The sequence below is a fragment of the Gekko japonicus genome, unplaced genomic scaffold (genome assembly GCF_001447785.1).
Source record: "Gekko japonicus isolate JY-2015 unplaced genomic scaffold, Gekko_japonicus_V1.1 scaffold2694, whole genome shotgun sequence".
Classification (NCBI taxonomy): Eukaryota; Metazoa; Chordata; class Lepidosauria; order Squamata; family Gekkonidae; genus Gekko; species Gekko japonicus.
In genome coordinates, this window is record NW_015163685.1 from 114,942 (window position 1) to 133,663 (window position 18,722).

At 43.9% G+C, this 18,722-nt stretch overlaps 1 protein-coding gene across 1 annotated transcript in view; it reads right to left on the bottom strand.

The window, feature by feature from the left end:
* The window catches only part of LOC107107469 (tetraspanin-4-like), a 99,901-nt gene that overhangs the window by 10,538 nt on the left and 70,641 nt on the right, over positions 1 to 18,722 (bottom strand). The window contains exons 3-4 of the mRNA XM_015407777.1: positions 15,358 to 15,459; positions 7,815 to 7,946 (exon numbers count right to left, since the gene is read on the bottom strand). Of these exons, the coding sequence (XP_015263263.1) occupies positions 7,815 to 7,946; positions 15,358 to 15,459 (234 nt within the window). The remainder of the gene's footprint in view (positions 1 to 7,814; positions 7,947 to 15,357; positions 15,460 to 18,722) is intronic.

Here is an 18,722-nt window from a genome sequence, read left to right on the forward strand (position 1 = left end):
CGGTGGACGGAGCCTATCGGCTCCGTTCGTCGCTCGGCTGAAAGCGGCCCTGAGTGGATGTGCGGAAGATGGCCGCTCAGAAGACTCTGGCTCTGATGACTGGCTCCCTCCCCTCCCAGCCACCCAGCCAATGGCAGGGCAGGTTGGGTGAGGGAGCCAGTCATTGGAGGCAGCTCTTCTGAGTGGCATATTTTCCGCCCATACACTAACGGGGCGCATTTTAGAATTTTGGCACCGACTACTCAATTATAATAAGGGAGAGATGGAGAAACTTGGCGGTCAGTTCAATCATCTCCGGATCTCGTGAAGCAACACTATAGACAGGACAGGAATGGACATGCTGAGGGGGTGTTACTCTAGAAATCAAAGAAGGCATAGAATCAAATAAGCTAGAAGTCATTAGGGGCTTAAATTCCCCCACAGAATTGCTATGTGTGAAGAAACTGGACACTTCCTTAGGGCACCTTAAAAGGAGGGATGCCCATCTGATCAAAACAATGAGGGTGATCTCAAGTTGCTGAAGGAAATAAAGGAGGGGACAAAAGTGGGAAATGTTGTGATAACAGGTGACTTCAACTATCCTCACATTGACTGGGTAAATGTGTGCTCTAGTCATGTCTTACAGATGAGGTTTCTGTTGCCAAAATCCAAAACAATCTCATTTGATTGTGAAAGAGGGAACTTCACAAAAATGAGATTAGGAAGCTGAAAGGGAGAATAAAGAGAATTAAATCCCTCCATGATGCTTGGAAGCTATTTAAAACCACATTAGCCATATAGAATCCATCCTTCAGGTTAGGAAAGATACCACCAAGTCTAAAAGGATGCATATGTGGTTAATGAACCAAATCAAGGAAGCTATAAAATGCAAAAAAGGCTTCCTTTAAAAAGTAGTTTACCCAAAATATATGACCAGAAAGGAACATAAGTTCTGGCAACTCAAATATAAGTAGCTAATAAGGCAAGCAAAAAGAGATTCTGAGGAGTGGATTGCTAAATACAATAAGACAGACAATAAGTATTTCTTCAAATACATAAGAAACAGGAAATTGGCTGTAGAGGTGGTTGGGCCATCAGATGATAAAGGAGAGAAAGGGTTTCTTAAAGAAGACAGACATGACAAAGAAACAATGAGTTATTTGCATCCATTTTCACTGTTTTCAGGAAGAGTATCTGAATAGCTAAGTCAGATTTAGGTGATAAGAGTTGAAGTACTAGGACAAGAGAGCAATTTAAAACCTAACAAGACTCCATGTAGAGATAGCATATGTTTCAGGGTTCCTAAGGAACTCAAATGTGAAATAGGGTTGCCAGGTCCCCTGGGGGGGCAGGGGGGTTGCTCGCTCAACAGGCCCCTTACCCGCTGGCCCTGATCTGGCCGCTGGGGGGAACCCCACCCCCAAAGTGCCAGGATTGTGGGGACATGCTTGACATGATGACATCACCCAGAGGTGACATCATCACACCGGGCACAATGTAGGGGGGGACACTCTATCATTTGGGGGGAAACTCTTACGTTTTCCCATCAAATGACAGTGGCCCCCCTCCACAACGTACCCGACATGATGATGTCACTTCCAGGTAATGTCATTGCGGCATGTACGCCGAGGATACCCTGGATGGGCCAGGACTCCCCCACTGGAACACAGGTAAGACCTGGCGACCCTAATGTGAAAATGTTGATCTTCTAACCAGTATAGGTAATTTATTGCTAAAATATGCCTCTGCAGGACAGTAAAGTAGCTAGTGTTACCATTATTTTTTAAAAGGGGTACAGAGAGGATCCAGGATATTAAAGACCACCTAACCTAATGTCTGCTCTGGGTAAATTTGTAGAAATGATTATTAAAGATAGAGGTTTGGGCCCTATGAATGAGTTCTGTGCATGCTAGATAGCCTCTGTCTTAGAATGCACTTCTTCTATAACACTAAAAACTTCTATAACACTATAACCAGCAGAGAGAGACAAGAGTGTCCCTGGATCACCACGCTGTAGAAATCCGGCTGGTAAGCCCGTTTTTCTAGAACTTTTTCCAGCGGAGAGTTTGCCGGGGCAGGGGTTGCAGCAGATCTAAAATGGCAGACAAGACTATAAAGGATCAAGAAATCCTCACCCCTCTCTCAAAACATGATTTAATGGAAATGGAAGACAGGCTATTATTAAAAATGGTATCCCTACTTAGACCTGTCCAAGAACAACGAACAGAAATAAAGAAAAACATTACTGAGACTCATAAAAAAGCAGAGTGCGCAATGACTCTAGCTGAGACAGTACAGGCAGAGACACGCATTTTGCAAACTGAAAATGCCTCTATGCAACATAAAATTCTTTCTCTTGAAATGGAACTTTGTAAAAATAACATTAAATTTAGAGGATTCCTGGAACAACTTAACACAAATGAGGAACTTTCTGATTTTATGGCAAGCTGGCTAACAGTCATTTTGAACCTAGAGGAGGATGTAGTTCCAGTAATTGTAAAGGCATATTGCATTGGTTCCCCAAGAAACACCCAAAGGAAAGGTCCATGAGATATTATGATAACATCTTTGGATTATAGAGTAAGGAAAAAAATACTAAATGAAGCAAGGGTGAAAGGAACTTTTGAACTTGAAGGACATAAAATTGAGGCATTTCCAGATCTGCCTTCTGAGGCGATAACTAAAAGGAGAGAACTAAAACCCACTACTGCAAAATTACAACAAGCCAAAGTTAAATATAAATGGATTGGTCCAGCCACTTTACAAGTTATTCATAAGGGTGAACGTCTGCAAGCAACAGGCCCTGCATCTGGTCTGAATTTATTAGTGAAACTAGGACTAAAAACCCCTGATGACGCTAACGATAGCTCTTTAACAGTATGATGTTTGATGTGTTAATAATATTGAAGAAATGACTAATAGGTTGGGTAGAAGGGGAAAGATATATAGGTACTCAAGACTTTTAGAAGAAAGTACCTTAAAAGGGTCAGGATTTTTATTCTGATTTCCTGCTTTGGGTTGCAGGAACCTGTAGGTATTAGGATTAAGTGTTAGAAGTTTGTAGTTAGGAAATAGTATAATTAGATAAGTTATTTTAGACCTTAGTGTTTAGATTTAAATTAGTTAGTTTAAGGATAGTACAGGTTTAGGAACAAAAGAGTGAATAAATAGAAGCTATAGAAAGAATAGGAACCTGAGCTTGGGTAAACTATAGACTGCAACAGCAAAAAAGGGAAAGAAATGTCAAAACTAAAAGTTGTTACTCTGAATGTAAGAGGATTGAACAACAATATTAAAAGAAAACAAATTTATAATAATCTTTTGCACTTGAAACCTGATATTTTACTTTTGCAGGAGATGCACCAAAAAAAACCCGGATAGAAATTTTTCTAGAAATTGGTTCTCTTTTCAAATTCAGGCTGGTGGAAGTTCAAAATCTAGAGGGGTTGCGATTATGTTATCAAGAAATGTTAGGTTTATGGTACAAGACACTTCAAGGGATGAGAATGGTAGATTTATTTTTTGTAAAAGGACTGCTGGAAGACAAAAAGGTGACTATAGGCTCTGTATACGCCCCAAATTATGATCAAATTAATGTTTTAACAGAAATGTGTAGCAAACTAGATAACTTTAAAGAATTATGGTGCTGGAGGAAACTCTTGAGAGTTCCTTAGACTGCAATGAGATCAAATCAGTCAATCCTAAAGGAAATCAACCTTGATTGTTCCCTGGAAGGCCAGATACTGAAGCTGAAGCTCAAATACTTTGGCCACCATATGAGAAGGGAGCACTCACTGGAGAAGACTCTGATGGTGGGAATGATTGAAGGTAAAAGAAGAAGGAGAGGGCAAAGGATGAGATGGTTAGACAGTGTTATTGATTCAACGAACATGAAATTAAGCAAACTCCGAAGGGCAGCAGAAGACAGGAGGGCCTGATGTGATGTGGTCCATGGGGTTGTGAAGAGTCGGACTCAACTGTGCAACTGAACAACAACAGAAGAAGAAGAACAAAGTCTCCTGAGGGGAAATCTGCATGGCTTCAGCAAACGGAAGTTCTGCCTTACGAACTTTTTAGAGTTCTTTGAGAAGACACTTGGTGTAGTGGTTAACAGTGGTGGACTCTAATCTGGAGAACCAGGTTTGATTCCCCACTTCTCCTCCACATGAAGCCAGCTGGGTGACCTTGGGTCAGTCACAGCTCCCTCAGAGCTCTCTCAGCCCCACCTACCTCACAGGTGTTGTGGGGAGAGGAAGGGAATATGATTGTAAGCCACTTTGGGACTCCTTAAGGTATAGAAAAAACATACTCCAAGAAGCTTTTGACAAAGAGCCTTACCAAAGATTCTATTTACCAGTTATGCATTAAAAATTGTTTAAATGACAGGAAACAAAGAATAGGAATAAATGGACCTCACAATGGAGAGAGGTAACTGGTGAGGTCCCACAATGATTGATGTTGGGACTGGTGCTACTTAATTTGTTCATAAATGATCTGGAATTGGGGTGAGCAACGTAGTAGCCAAATATGTGGATGATACCAGTTTATTCAGGATGGTGAATTTCAGGTTGTTGCGAGCCGATTCAGATTCTCTGATCTGAATCGGCTTGCTGTTGAATTGCCGCCAAATTTCGGCAGCAATTCGGCCCCATTATATCCTATGGGCCATTGAAGTCAATGGCAAAAACATAGGGTATATTCTGGGGGCTGGAAGGGAGGGGGTTTAAGGGAGAGACTCCAAACTTGCTGGGAAGCTGCTGGAGCCTCTCCCCAAGATACCCACAAAGTTTCAAGAACATTGAGTCACGGGGTCCAATTCTACAGGACCCAAAAAAGGGTGCCCCCATCCCCTCCATTGTTCTCTATGGTGGGGAAAAAGTAACTCTTCCCATCTGCACGAAGCAAAAAAAGCCACCCTTCTCTTACATGCCAGACAGGCTGTAGCTCTGATGGAAAAGTGTGTGTGCACATACTCGCTATGGTTGCCAACTCCATGTTGGGAAATTCCTGAAGATTTGAGAGACGGAGCCTGGAAAAGGTGGGGGAGGGACATTAATCAGGTATAGTATCATAGAGTCTGTCCTCTGGAGTAGTCATATTCTCCAGGGGAAGTGATCTCTCTAGTCTGGTGTTCACTTGTAATTCTGGGAGGTCTCCAGACACCACCTGGAGGTTGGCAACCTTACTGCATTCAACCCTGAATGCTTATAGCTATCCTTAAGTCCTTATGGGAAGTTATGTGGAGCCAAACCAGAACGGGGGGGGGGAAGTTCCATGGAAGATGATGGTGTTGTGAATCAAAGGGGCCATACATACAAAAACAAATGCACCTTCTTCTGTGATCTCTGTTAGCAAAGCCTCATTTCATGCTCAGAGGAAGAAACAGACACTTTTATGGGGAGAGAACAAAGTTAGAATCCAGTGGCACCTTTAAGACCAACAAAGTTACAATACAACACCTTTATCGGCATATAAGACAATAAATAAATTACTTCATCAGGTATCATTACACATGTGTTGAATCTCCAAAGTCTCCAAAATAAATCCACATTTAAAGGTTAAAGCAAAATTTATTCCAAAGCGTTTGAAAGAAGCAGGAACAATAGAAATTGTTAGGAATGGACACAAACCCCAAAGGGGACCATGATAAAGGGAATTGAACCAAACTGTAACCAATAGAACTCTTTCCCGCCGGCGCGAACAAGGTAGGCACTGACAGGCAATTGCATGAGAACATAACAGTTTGCCTTTCTCAAAACAGGCCCTTGGTTCATAGACAATAGACACCACTAACGAGGCAGCAGATAACAGAGTTACTCCTTTACACACCAGCTGGGTAACCTTGAGCTGTTCCAGGCATCTAAGAAACGGGAGGGTGCAGAATACAGAAGTGAAAGGGTCAAGGGGGGAAGGGAACATGCTCCAAGCAATATAACACTTAATGGCAGCTTGCTGACAACATGGCTTCTTAAAACATGTCAATATTAAAAATAACTCCTTGCTGTCAATATCTTGGTCAAAAATTCAGTCGTCTGAGCAGTAATTTCAGGTGACTCATCAGCTAAAAGGTACCGAATTACGTTGTCGGAATTAATCCTAGGCCGTATGGGCTTAATCCAAAGTAATCGAAGGTGTGAGTGGAGGGGGCAGCATAATAAGATGTGGTCTAAGGTGTCAGGTTCTCCAGATGAACAATTACGAATTCTTCTATGGCTTGTTGCCGTAAAAAATGCCTGACTGACTGACAATTACGAATTCTATCACATTTCGGGATACCTCTGTATCTACTTGAAACCCAAGATGAGGGGGAAACATTAAACTGGCTAGCATGAAAGCTCTGCATTGCAGCGGGATCACCATGTTAGAAAAGTATTGTGGCATACTATTTGGTACATATCTGAGACCGAGGGAGAGGGGGAAACAAGTACCCCCAGCACCAGCCTGGATTATTTGGACTTCAGTGTCCCAGATTCTTCTACGGATTGTCCGGAATATGAAATTCTCATAACCAACAAAGTTTTATTTAAGGTATGAACTTTCATGAGCACGCAGACTTCTTCAGTCACAATGAAATGGAAATAGAAATAATAGCCATACATAGAAAGTGGGCAGCAAATATATGTATGGCTGTTATTTCTCTTTCCATGTCATTGGGTCTGAAGAAGTCTGCGTGCTCATGAAAGTTCATAATAAAACTTTGTTGGTCTTAAAGGCGGACTCTAACTTTGTTCTGTTGCTTCAGACCAACAAAGCTGCCCAGCTGGATCTACATTTATGGTGATACATTGGTGGGGGCAGGGCTATTTTTGGGCAGGAACGCACAGGAACGTAGTTCCGGCTGGCTTCAGAGTTGGCTACACCCACTACAGCCAAAACCTCTGTGTGCATGGCTACAGAAGGAAGGCCTGGAGAGCGACCTCCCCAGTGACTCCGAGACGGGCGGGCCAGGGGGGCCTGGAAGGATTGGGGAGACATTTAAATGCCTCCCCATGCCTTCCCCGGCCTGTCTAAGGGCTGGCTTGCCCAGGCGCCCCGCAGCTGCAGGGCACCCGGGCAAGCCAAGGGAAGGCAGTTTAAACTGCCTTCCTTCCGAGGGTCAGCTTGCTCGGGCTCCCCGCAGCCGTGGGGCACTTGGGCAAGCCAAGGGAAGGCATGGGGTGTGGCCTAATAGGCTAATGAGCTGCACTGTCGGGGTGTGGCCTAATATGCTAATGGGTTTCTGCTGTTGGGTGTGGCCTATTATGCTAATGAGTTTCTGCTGGGCTTTTTCTACAAAAAAAAGCCCTGGGTGGGGGGCAGATTCCCATTTGGCACACTGCAACTCAGGAAAGTGGGAGCGAGACAATATGGGGGTGGGGATTGTCATGCATTTACCAGACTCTGGGCGATTTCTCACTAGAGCTGCCTCGCAGCACAGCCGCCGTTTGCCCCGACACAAACATGTCAATTTCACATCCGAAGCTCCGGGGCTGCATTTTGACTCGCGGCTTCGCCCGATTTCCTCCTCAGTTTCATGATCCGGGTGTGAAATTGACATGTTTGTGTTGGGGCAAACGGCGCTGCGCTGCAAGGCAGCTCTAGTGAGAAATCGCCCTCTGTTTGTCATGTGTAAATAAAGGAAGGGGATATTTGGCGTTCAACAAAATGGATTATCATTCCACCTTATTTTGTAGAATGATCCCTTGTAGAGTCTTTGCGCTCCATCACAGCTCCTTCAGAATAAAGTAAATGAAGAGTGACGTGCTTACCACCAATGTACTCATTTGCTCCCACCCTTGGTAGAATTTTTCTGGCTACGGGCCTGGTTAGCATCATTAACTTTGACAGCTACTCACTGCTTTCCACCAGGTCCCTGGAGAGTGAAGCCCACAGTTCTCACTGAATTCCAGGCAGCACGAATCTGGCACCCGTGTTGTATTGTACACTTCAAACCAGTCGGTGTAGTTTGACACTCCACAGCATCTGAACTGGAGGGGAGAAAATAGTCCATTTGACAATAAGAATAAAAAGAACCAAGCCGGCCTAGTGGGTTTGGCCCATTGCATGGAGCCACTGGGTATCCTCCACACTTCACAAAATACCACCCCCAAAACCTGGAAGGGTGAATTATTTGTTGGGAGTCTTTGGGGTGAATTCAGTCATCTATACTTGAATTTGAATTCTAAGTTCAACGACAAATTCTAAGATACAAAATCTCTGTGGAATTCAGACAGTTAGGCTAAGATTGGCTGGCCCCCTTGCGCTATTGAAATAGCTCAACCAGTGGCAGCCAGACCTTTAAACTCTCTCCAGATCCACAGTGACATTAGAGTAGATCACTTGCTGACTGATGATAATTGAGCATAGGTGATAGTGGTAATGGATTTCCAGAAATGCTCCCCATCTTCAGGTGCTGTAAAAAAAAAGGTGAGAGAAGATGGTCTCCCACTTAAGCAATACCTGGGGCTCTTTTTGTAGTAGGGACTCCTTTGCATATTAGGCGACACGCCCCTCATGTAGCCAATCCTCCAAGAGCTTACAGAGCTCTTCTCACAGGGGCTATTGTAAGCTCTTGGAGGATTGGCTACATGAGGGGTGTGTCGCCTGATATGCAAAGGCGTTCCTGCTACAAAAAGAGCCGGGTACTATCCTAGGTCTGATAGCAGAATGCCTCCCACTGAGCTTTGATTGTTCCGTTTAACCAGAGGGTGAGGGGGTCCAGACCACACCTCGGAGGACTCATCAGGCGAGCACAAAACAAAACTTGAGAACCTATTATTTTAGGACCTTGTGCTAGTTAACAAAAGTAAAAGGAAACCAACACTCTATCAATGACAAAAAATAATCCCAGCATGAAAATCAATTTCTTGCCACCATTTCTTGTGCTTGGATTTTTTTTAAAAAAAATGTATGACTCAGCAAACTGTTTGTAGTCAAACACTGGATTGTCAGCACTACCGAGTGCAATGATGAAAAATAATATGTATTGTGCTATTACAAGTATGCTATTACCACCAGGAAAAATGAATCGCAAATGAAATGGTTACAGCAATGAAACATGTTTTATTATATTTTTGTAAAGATGAGTGGCTTCAGCGTCTCACATGCTCTGCTTTGAAATTGTCTTTGACATTTAGTAATATACATATTCATGATCTGGGGGCTGAGATTGCAAGCGGCAAACTTTCTCCAAGTAGCAAAGTACTAAACTTTGATATGTATCTTTTCTATCAGACCTACCCAGAATATGGATGAGAATTTTAGTGCTTCAAGAAGGTAAGCAATTTATCGCTCTGGTTAAAAAGGCAGAATGTTTTCTGGAAGAGTTGGAGCTTCTCTTACACGCTTTGCTCTGCAAAATGCTAAAATATGGCTCTCCGCATTCTTTGCACTTAATGCAGCACAGTGCTGCTTGGTCCATGGAACATTTATTGCTCTCAGACAACACAGTGACAGATCTAAAATAATCTTCATCCAATTTACAGCAGTCCCTTTGCGTCTTTGGCTGCGTTACTACTCATTTCTGCTGGTGGAGGGGTTCCCCACCATGCACAGGAACCCCACCATGCATGCCCAGAGGGGTGGCCGCGGACATCCCACCAGTTCCTTTCTTTCCACCGCACTGGAAGCACCTTCCTTTCGTCAGTCTGATCGGTAGCTATTTCTCCTCAAAGGCTCTTCGGTTTTCTCTTCAGTTTTCTTCATTTTTCACTTCTACCTTTGTTATTCTCGTTGTTTATTCAAAAAAAAAAGACTTTGTTTTGTTTAGGGGAAAGGTTTTTTATTTACCTCACTCTGACCTTTGGGCTTCCCCCACCTCTTTTTCTTCTCCGTTTTACTTATTTTATGGAGAAGAAGTGGGGCTTTTTCAAGCGTTGCAAGGGTTGCGGCAGTAAGCTCGCTCCGCCTGGGAAATTGAAGTCTTTTTACTACAATCATTGGTTAATGCATTCAGGTGATTTCCTTCTAGGGGTCAAGAAGAAAGGAAGAATCTTCATTACTATCCGTGTATCTGTTTTTGCAAGCATGTAGTCTTAAGTGTTTGTTGTTTTGTAGATTTTCCTTTGTGCCCTTCGCTTTAGGAATAAAGGTTTTTGCATGGAAAGAAAATGCCTCCTCTCCAGTGAACAAAGATCTATTGCAGCCTCTGAATATTTAACTATTTTTTACCAAATTTCCCAACATTTGGAAGCACTTTACTAGTGCAACTCGCATCTTACAGCACATCGGCAATATTTGTCATTTGAATTTGTTGACCGACTTTAGTCCCTAATTGTTACAGGATAATGGGAAGCCAGTGTACTTTTAATTTTGAGATAACCATCTGTATTTTTATAATAGGGTACAGCAATCTGAACTATGTACTCCCTGCCCTTCTGAAGCAATCCTGGAATTCCTCTACTATTGGATTTGTAAGGAACATGTCTTAGGCACCAGAATGACTCAGGGGCTTGGGGTAAGGGGAGGAACAAAACACTGACATCACATTCAAAATGTGTTTTATTATATGAGAGAGCCTTATTGTTTCCTCTGCAGAAGCACAGGATTTTGGGAGATGCCAATCATAGACCAAACATTTTGTTTACAGCCTGAGAATGCAAGCATCAGTGGACCATGTCATCTCAATGCCATCTGGTGGCAAAACAAATGGGGAACTGGAGTCGTTTGTAGCCATGGTGGCCACATGGGGAAAAACTAGAGCAAGTGAGGGGATAACAAAGTATTGCCATTGCAACCTTTTGAGTCTCACAAGATTCTTCAGGTTGAATATTCAAGAAAAACAGAAAAGTTGCCAAACTGATTGATGCTGATTATCTGGTGCGTTTAATCTCTAACAGCAGAGGAACTTCCTGTTGTACACCGTCTTACAGTAAAGTCCACTCTCTCAAAAGGCTGACAGAGCTAGATATTTATTTCCTATTATTATGGTATTAAATTATATTGATTGTTTGTTACCAACTGCATTAGCAAAGGGGTATCTGATGGAATTGATCATTCAAAACTGGGTGCTCATTTGCAGATAAAAATCATTTTTTATTGTCCTAGTAAATTAATGTCTTCAAATGACCATCATCTATTTTAAGGAAGTCCCATATTCTATTTTCCCCACAACCCATGCTGAATAGGTTATTGATCCTTCCATCTGCTTTCTTGAGATTGGATTAATATAGACCTGAACATAATCTCCGTAACTAAACCCTTATTCTCTTGCTACTGTGCAAAAATGGGCAGTGTACCTAACATTATTGCCCTTCCAGGGCTCTTTTTGTAGAAAAAGCCCAGCAGGAACTCATTAGCATAATAGGCCACACCCAACAGCAGAAACTCATTAGCATATTAGGTCACACCCTGACAGCACAGCTCATTAGCACATTAGGCTGCACCCCCATGTTACCAGAAGTGTGGTTATCCAGCCACACCCACCTTTTGCTTGTTATTCTGTTTACCTTGTTTGTAGCAGGAACTCCTTTGCATGTTAGGCCACACACCCCTAATGTAGCCAATCCTAATGAGTTTCTGCTGTTGGGTGTGGCCTATTATGCTAATGAGTTCCTGCTGGGTGTGGCCAACTTGGGAGCCAGCCGGAACTCCGTTCCTGTGCGTTCCTGCCCAAAAATAGCCCTGCCCTTTCCTATTTGTACACAGCAGATTAGGATTCAGAAGGCTGAACGTCCGATCCTTGCAAATGTACAAGAAGACTTTTAGCAGACAATGTAGCTACTCAAGCTGGAAAAGAGAACAAGCCACAGGGGATCATGACAAGCTTCTCCTATTGTGTGGAGCACAAAAGGAATATTGAAACACAAGGATCCCGGTGATTAATTATACTAAATCTGGAGCAATGACAACCAGCAAGGGAGGGGATGGAATAATTCAGGCAGTTTACACAGTGACAGGGTTTTGTTTTTCTTCAAGGAGCAATGTCAAGAAAGAAACAGAGGTGTGCTCACGAAGGAGGGAGACGTAGAAGAGCTGCCCAAGTCTGGCAGAACCTTGCGAGTGGGGGACACTTGTGTACCCTCCCACTAACCTCAGACTGACGGGGAACGAGATTTCCACATCCCAGCGACAAGCCATCTCATTGTTTCCCCACCCCTGGCTCAAGGCTCCATCAGGCAGTGGGCTGTTAAAGGACCAGGGGAGCAGCAGGCTTTGCATCATGTGTGTTACTGCTTTGGCTCCTGGGCCCTAAAGGTGGGTTCCTGGATACTCTGAGAGTCACAGCGCCTGGAGGGTTGCTCAGGTCCCCGGCTGGAGGCTAAATAAGAAAAGGTCCATAGCCAGAAGACTGGGTTCAGTATCCTCTTTTGGAAAAAAATATACTGGTGCCCAGGGGTCATTTCGTAGAAAAAGAGGTGCAGGAGCTCATTAGCATAACTCATTAGCATAACTTATTTGCACATGCCACACACCCTGACATCACTGGGAGTGTGTCAGAAGGCAACACCCACTGCTCAGGCTCCACTGGACTGTTTTGGATTGCTAGCTTTTGTGGGGGGGGGATGTGCAGATCTGTCCTCACAGAGGAGGGAGAGCTTGTACCTGAATAAAACTTGGTCTTAAAGGTGCCACTGGACTGTTTTGGGCAGGGGGGGCCCTCTGCAACTTACCTAGCTGCTTCTTGCTCTGACTGAGGGCTGCTGGGAGCAGGGGGTGGGGCTTGTTGCATGTGCCCGCCCCCTGGGCTCTTTACTGCCGGAGCTCTGCTCCTGTGCGCTCCCGCAGGAAATGACCCCTGCTGGTGCCCATCCTTAAGACGTTTAGCGGTGAGCTAGTAAAAGCACAATCTCAAATCTATCCAAACGAATTACAGGCACCATCATCGCAGAGGAATGCTGAGAACATTGATATGGGGCATATTAAACAGCTGAAGAGCTGGAGATTATTTGCAAAGAACGGTGTTTTGTGCTACTTGAAATGCAAATGTCGTCACAGGCCCAATGACTCGAGGTCAGATGTTTCCCTGTGAAGCACAGCACCCACACAAGGAGATCTCCAAAGGACCAACAGAGCCCCGTTTCTCCGTTCTCCCCTCCTCGGTGTACAGACAGGCACTGCTGCTACAGTGAATTAGAAGTTGGTGCACCTCTCCATTTAGCCAAGTTACATAAGTTCTGGTTAGGAAACAGAGGGCTGAACTGAGCTGAATTGGTGTAGGGGAGGTATATACAAACTGCCTTGGTACTGTGTCTATGGATGCTAGAGAAGAAGAGAGGGAGAACATAAGAGATGCCAATGTTGGATCAGGCCAAAGGCCCATCCAGTCCAACACTCTGTGTCACACAGTGGCCAAAAATACCAGGTGCCATCATGAGGTCCACCAGTGGGGCCAGGACATTAGAAGCCCTCCCACTGTTGACACCCCCTACCCCAAGCACCAAGAAGACAGAGCATCACTTGCCCCAGAGCCCCTATCTATACCTTGTGGCTAATAGCCACTGATGGACCTCTGCTCCATATGCTTATCTAACTCCCTTTTGAAGCCATGCTTCCTGGGACAATGGGTCCATCAGGATCTATTGACTCAGCCTTGTACTAATCTCATCTAGTCCAACCTTACTTCCTCTGCAACCACTTGCCCTAATTAAGCACCATTTAAACAACTCTTAATTATGTTCACCAAACCCATTACCTTTCCCGTCCAGTACTTGCTGGGTCATCAAGCTTTGCTCACACCTTTCGTCTACCTCAGGAAAATCCATCAAGTTATTGTTTTTAGGCAAATATGTCAGTTTGCCGTGGGGTGCGAGCTGCCCTGTATAAAGAGCATCTAGCCACCAGTGCAGTGTGTATGTGTGTGTGTGTGTTTGTGTGTGTGATCCTCTGCATACACCCCCACTTTGTTGGGTTCTCTTCTCTCTCAAAATGCTGGCAGTTTTGCTGCTTTCATGGACCTCTCCAAGAACAGCTATTATCGCCCTTCCCTGAAATAGCTTTCCCCCTCTCCTCCCTGTGTTTCTCTTCGTTAGCTCTTACGTGTGTGTTTATTGTGTGTATTTTGTTTTATTCTTTTTCTTAATAAAATCCTTTCTGGTTGAACATCTGCTCGGTGTATTTTGAGAGTTCTCCTAAAGGGAAAAATCCCCGTATACATAGGTGGAGAATCCCAGTTATTCCCTCTTGCTCTGTCTCCTTAAAGTTAATCCCCCAACTAATTAGGAGACTGCCTATTTGGGTAACAACAGAGCCTTGTGGAATGTACTCCTCCATGGCCCTTGCACAGTGAAAGGTGCCTCAGGCACAGAAGAGAGCAAGAGGAAATGGAAAAAATCAAAAGACCCCAGCCATATGTGAGTGATGGAGAGTCCAAATAACTCATTTCCTCTAACATCCCATTATGGTCCAAAAATTTTAATGGAAAGGTGATCTCTCCTATCCATTATCATTTCATGGGCATGCGAAGCTCGGCTGTGTTCTCATTAACCAATTTTCACAACCGTGCCACTAAAAATAGATGTAATTCATCTATTTGGATGTGTTCCTGTCTGCATGGCTGAGAGCATCATGCAGACGAAATTGAGCCCAAAGCTGCAAGTGCATCTCAGGTAGGCAGTAATAATTGCAGAAGGGTAAGCAAGTTTGTTGCAACAAAAAAAAAACCAGGAGTCTAGTGGTCTTAAAGACTGAAAAGACTAGTGGACCTCTACAGTACATCTGATAAAATGGGCTCTAGTCCACAAAAGCTTAAATTTTGTAAAAGCTGATTTTTTGTTTCAAGAAGAAGAAGAAGAAGAAGAAGAAGAAGTAGAGGAGGAGGAGGAGGAGGAGGAGATTGGATTTATACCCCGCCTTTCACTTGGAGTCTCAGAGTGGCTTACAAACTCCTTTCCCTTCCCCTCCCCACAACAGACACCCTGTGAGGTGGGTGGGGCTGAGAGAACTCTGACACAAACTGCTCTTTTTCAAGGACAGCTGTGCCAGAGCTTGTGACTGACCCAAGGTGACATCAGCAGGTGCAAGTGGAGGAGTAGGGAATCAAACCTGGTTCTCCCAAATTAGAGTCCGCACACTTAACCACTACACCAAACTGGCTCTATAAGGATGATTCTATAAGGACGCTGTAGGCTGATCCTGCATTGAGGCTGTAGGGACACTGTAGGCTGATCCTGTATGGCCCCTTCCAACTCCGTGATTCTATGATTCTAGTCTGGAAGATCTTATTAGAGTCCTATTTATTATTCCTATAGGTGGGCTTTAATATAGCGACAAGTAGGACTATTATGCTACAGGATCCATGGATAAGGTACAATACAGGTGACTTATTATTATAGCGCCAAGACAGCAAACAAAATTAAACCCTTCTCATTATACTGGAAATTCAGCCCCAGATGCATGTATCAAAGCTGTATGGGGGGAAGATGAAAAGAACAACAGCAAAAAATAATAATGTAGGCTTACATCTGTTTGTATGATGCTCCATGCATTGGTTAAGCCAATATTTCCATCAGTTCCATACAAATGAAGCCCTTTCTTCAGGTCCCGCTGAGCATACTTATCAATCTGGAAACAAAACACATACAGTTGTATATAAGTATGCTGGATAAGTATCTCCACGATGACACTTTACAACTTAAGTTTCTCCTGGGAAGCCATGGCAATGAAAGCACCGGAAGTATGACCTGTATGTAAATTGTGGCAAGCAGCTGGTGACGTGATCTCCTCAAATTATTCACCGGTATAAAAATGTATACTGGATGTAGGACCATCTCTGCATTAAAAAACCCCCAAAACCTTAGACTCTTAATTGTATGAATTTCAATATTACATCTGCACTTGGATAAAATAATGGTTCTGGGGAAAAATATTCCTTGTTTGATTATGCCCACTATGACACATGAGCACATTATCTCAAAAGAGGCATTCCCTTGTATTCAAAGGCAGATTGCCTTTCTGGAGAGGTGACTGGCAATTGTGGATCTGTACATGCTCACATTCAAAATGATGATCTTTTTTAATTTGACCAGTTCATTGGGGCACATTAATTGAGTAAATGTTGCCGCTGCAATCGAGTATGGAAGTAATATTAACTGACAGCTGATTCCTCTGCCCCAAATTCACTCAGTATAATCATATCCTGATTCTAAAGCAGAGGTTTGTGCAAGTTGCATCTGGCTTGCGTAGTGATCCCCCTGAAAGTACAATACCCAGGGGTCATTTCGTAGAAAAAGACGTGCAGGAGCCAAAGTTCCCTTTAAGCTGTGAAGTCCCGTGAGCAAAAATTCTACTTTGTGAGCTGCTGGCATTAAAGTTGTGAGCGAGCGATTTGGCTACCGCATAAATTAGTTTGCTCTGGAGCCATCCTTCCTGAGCTAAGACAAAAATGGGTGAGCTGGAGGCTAAAAAATGGTGAGCTAGCTCACACTAACTCAGCTTAGAGAGAACACTGGCAGGAGCTCATTAGCATAACTCATGAGCATAACTTATTTGCATATGCCACACCCCCTGACATCACCGGAAGTATGTCAGAAGGAAACACCCAGCGCTCAGGCTCCATTGGACTGTTTTGGATTGCTAGCTATTGGGCGGGGGGAATGTGCAGATCTGTCCTCACAGAGAGGGAAAGCTTGTACCTAAATAAAACTTGGTCTTAAAGGTGCCACTGGACTGTTTTGGATGGAAGGGGGGGCTCTGCAACTTACCTGGCTGTTTCTTGCTCTGACTGAGGGCTGCTGGGAGCAGGGGGTGGGGCTTGTTGCATGTGCCTGCCCCCTGGGCTCTTTACTTCCGGAGCTCCGCTCCTGTGCGCTCCTGCAGGAAATGACCCCTGACAATACCCAGCTTTTACACCTGTAGAGGTCTCTTTGGCGAAGGATTTGTTCATTATAGAAATCACTTAAACAGTGTCTTTCTTTTGGGTGGTGAGCTGCCTCCTTCCTTTCTATTTTCACTAAACTCCATATGGCATAAACAGAAAATAACTCTGTGTGGAACAGCTCTGGGTTATGGGAGAACTGTCAGTGTTGCAGATGGGAGGAGCTGCATTTTAGTTGTCTGCTAACAAGAATCCACATAACAAAAACAAAAGTCCCAGCAGAAGTAAACAGCTTCTGATTTATAGTCGTTTCCACTTGAAGAGTTTTATTTATAGCTGAATCAAAATAGGATTCAGAGTGGGTAGAAGGCTTTTCATATGCATTTTTGCCCCCGACGAAAACTACCCTTGGTAGTAGTTATTTTTGTGCAGAGGCTGCAGAGTGTGTGCGGTGCAGTTCCGTAACAACCCATCCGAATGTGGAAGATATTTCCTGCCCACACTCTGAATTGGCTTTACAAATTGCATCGTGCAGCCAAACCCGGATGGCTAAGTAGCAGCCTCCTATCAGTACATTCACTGAACGATTTCCTATTTGATAGAATCATGTCCTGAAACAGAAGAAAACGGTGTTCATGGAGCAACAAAATGGAGGAGGGGGGAACTTATTGGCAGTGAATAGCCATAAGCAGAATAAAAATGATACCTTGGGGTGCATTCTCAGGATTTAAAAAAAATTATTTCAGGGATAGGTGAAAAATAAACAATATGTCATCTGTGTCCTACCACTGGTTTGTTATAACTTCAAAGAGATGTGGAGCAGCCTTCACTGCCCAGTTTGAAATCAAGGGGACATACTAATGGATAAACATGATTACATTTGGACTGTCCTATCTTCCGGCCTGCAGCTCAGCATCTTAACCACTTGAGCCACCGCAGCCCCTGTTATAAAAAAAGATAGGACAGCTCCACTAGAGGAAAGGGCTACTTTGGAGAGGGTTTTTTTTTTTTTTGATATGGTAGCGGTGTCTAGTCATGCCGGCCACATGACCACGGAAACGTCTTCGGGCAGCACTGGCTCTTTGGCTTGGAAACAGAGATGAGCACCGCAACCCTAGAGTCGGATTCACAGGGTGTTCCTAGCTCCATAATTGTACTATTAACAATTACAGTGTGCTGTAACCTTGATTTAGGAAGCAGCAGGGAAGTTTATTCAAAAGCCGTACAATTCAGATGCTAGTAGGACAAGAGAATTCTACAGCTGCATTTGTTTATTGACAAAATTTCTGCCTGGCTCATGATCTAATTTAAATGCAGAAACAGGGTTTTGCATTCTCAGATTATAGTCTACATTTTTTTCTTACTTTCAGGGGTCATTTCCTGTAGGAGCGGACAGGAGCGGAGCTCCGGCAGTAAAGAGCCCAGGGGGCGGGCACATGCAACAAGCCCCACCCTCTGCTCCCAGCAGCCCTCAGTCAGAGCAAGAAGCAGCCAGATAAGTTGCAGAGCTCCCCCCAGTCCAAAACAGTCCAGTGAGCTCAGATAATGAGCTCCTGCACCTCTTTTTCTACAAAATGACCCCTGCTTACTTTACTGGAGTTTCTGTTTTATAGGAAAAAGAATGACACACTTCCCTGAGCAGGGCAGGTAGACAGACATTGGTGTCTTTTAAGAGCTGAGTTAATTAACTGGCAGTGAGCTATATTGCTCCTGAAAATAAACTGCAGAAGCTGAAATGAAAGGAGGGAAATAAACACAAAACAAAAAAGGCAGCTTAGACATTGAAGGGAGCTGACATAAACAAGGTGTGTCAATTTGGAAATAAGAGTGGCTTGGAAATGGTTGCAGGGCTCTTTTTGTAGAAAAAGCCCAGCAGGAACTCATTAGCATAATAGGCCACACCCGACAGCAGGAACCCATTAGCATATTGGGCCACACCCATGACAGCACAGCGTATTAGCATATTAGGCCACACCCCGTGTTACCAGAAGTGTGGTCATCCAGCCACACC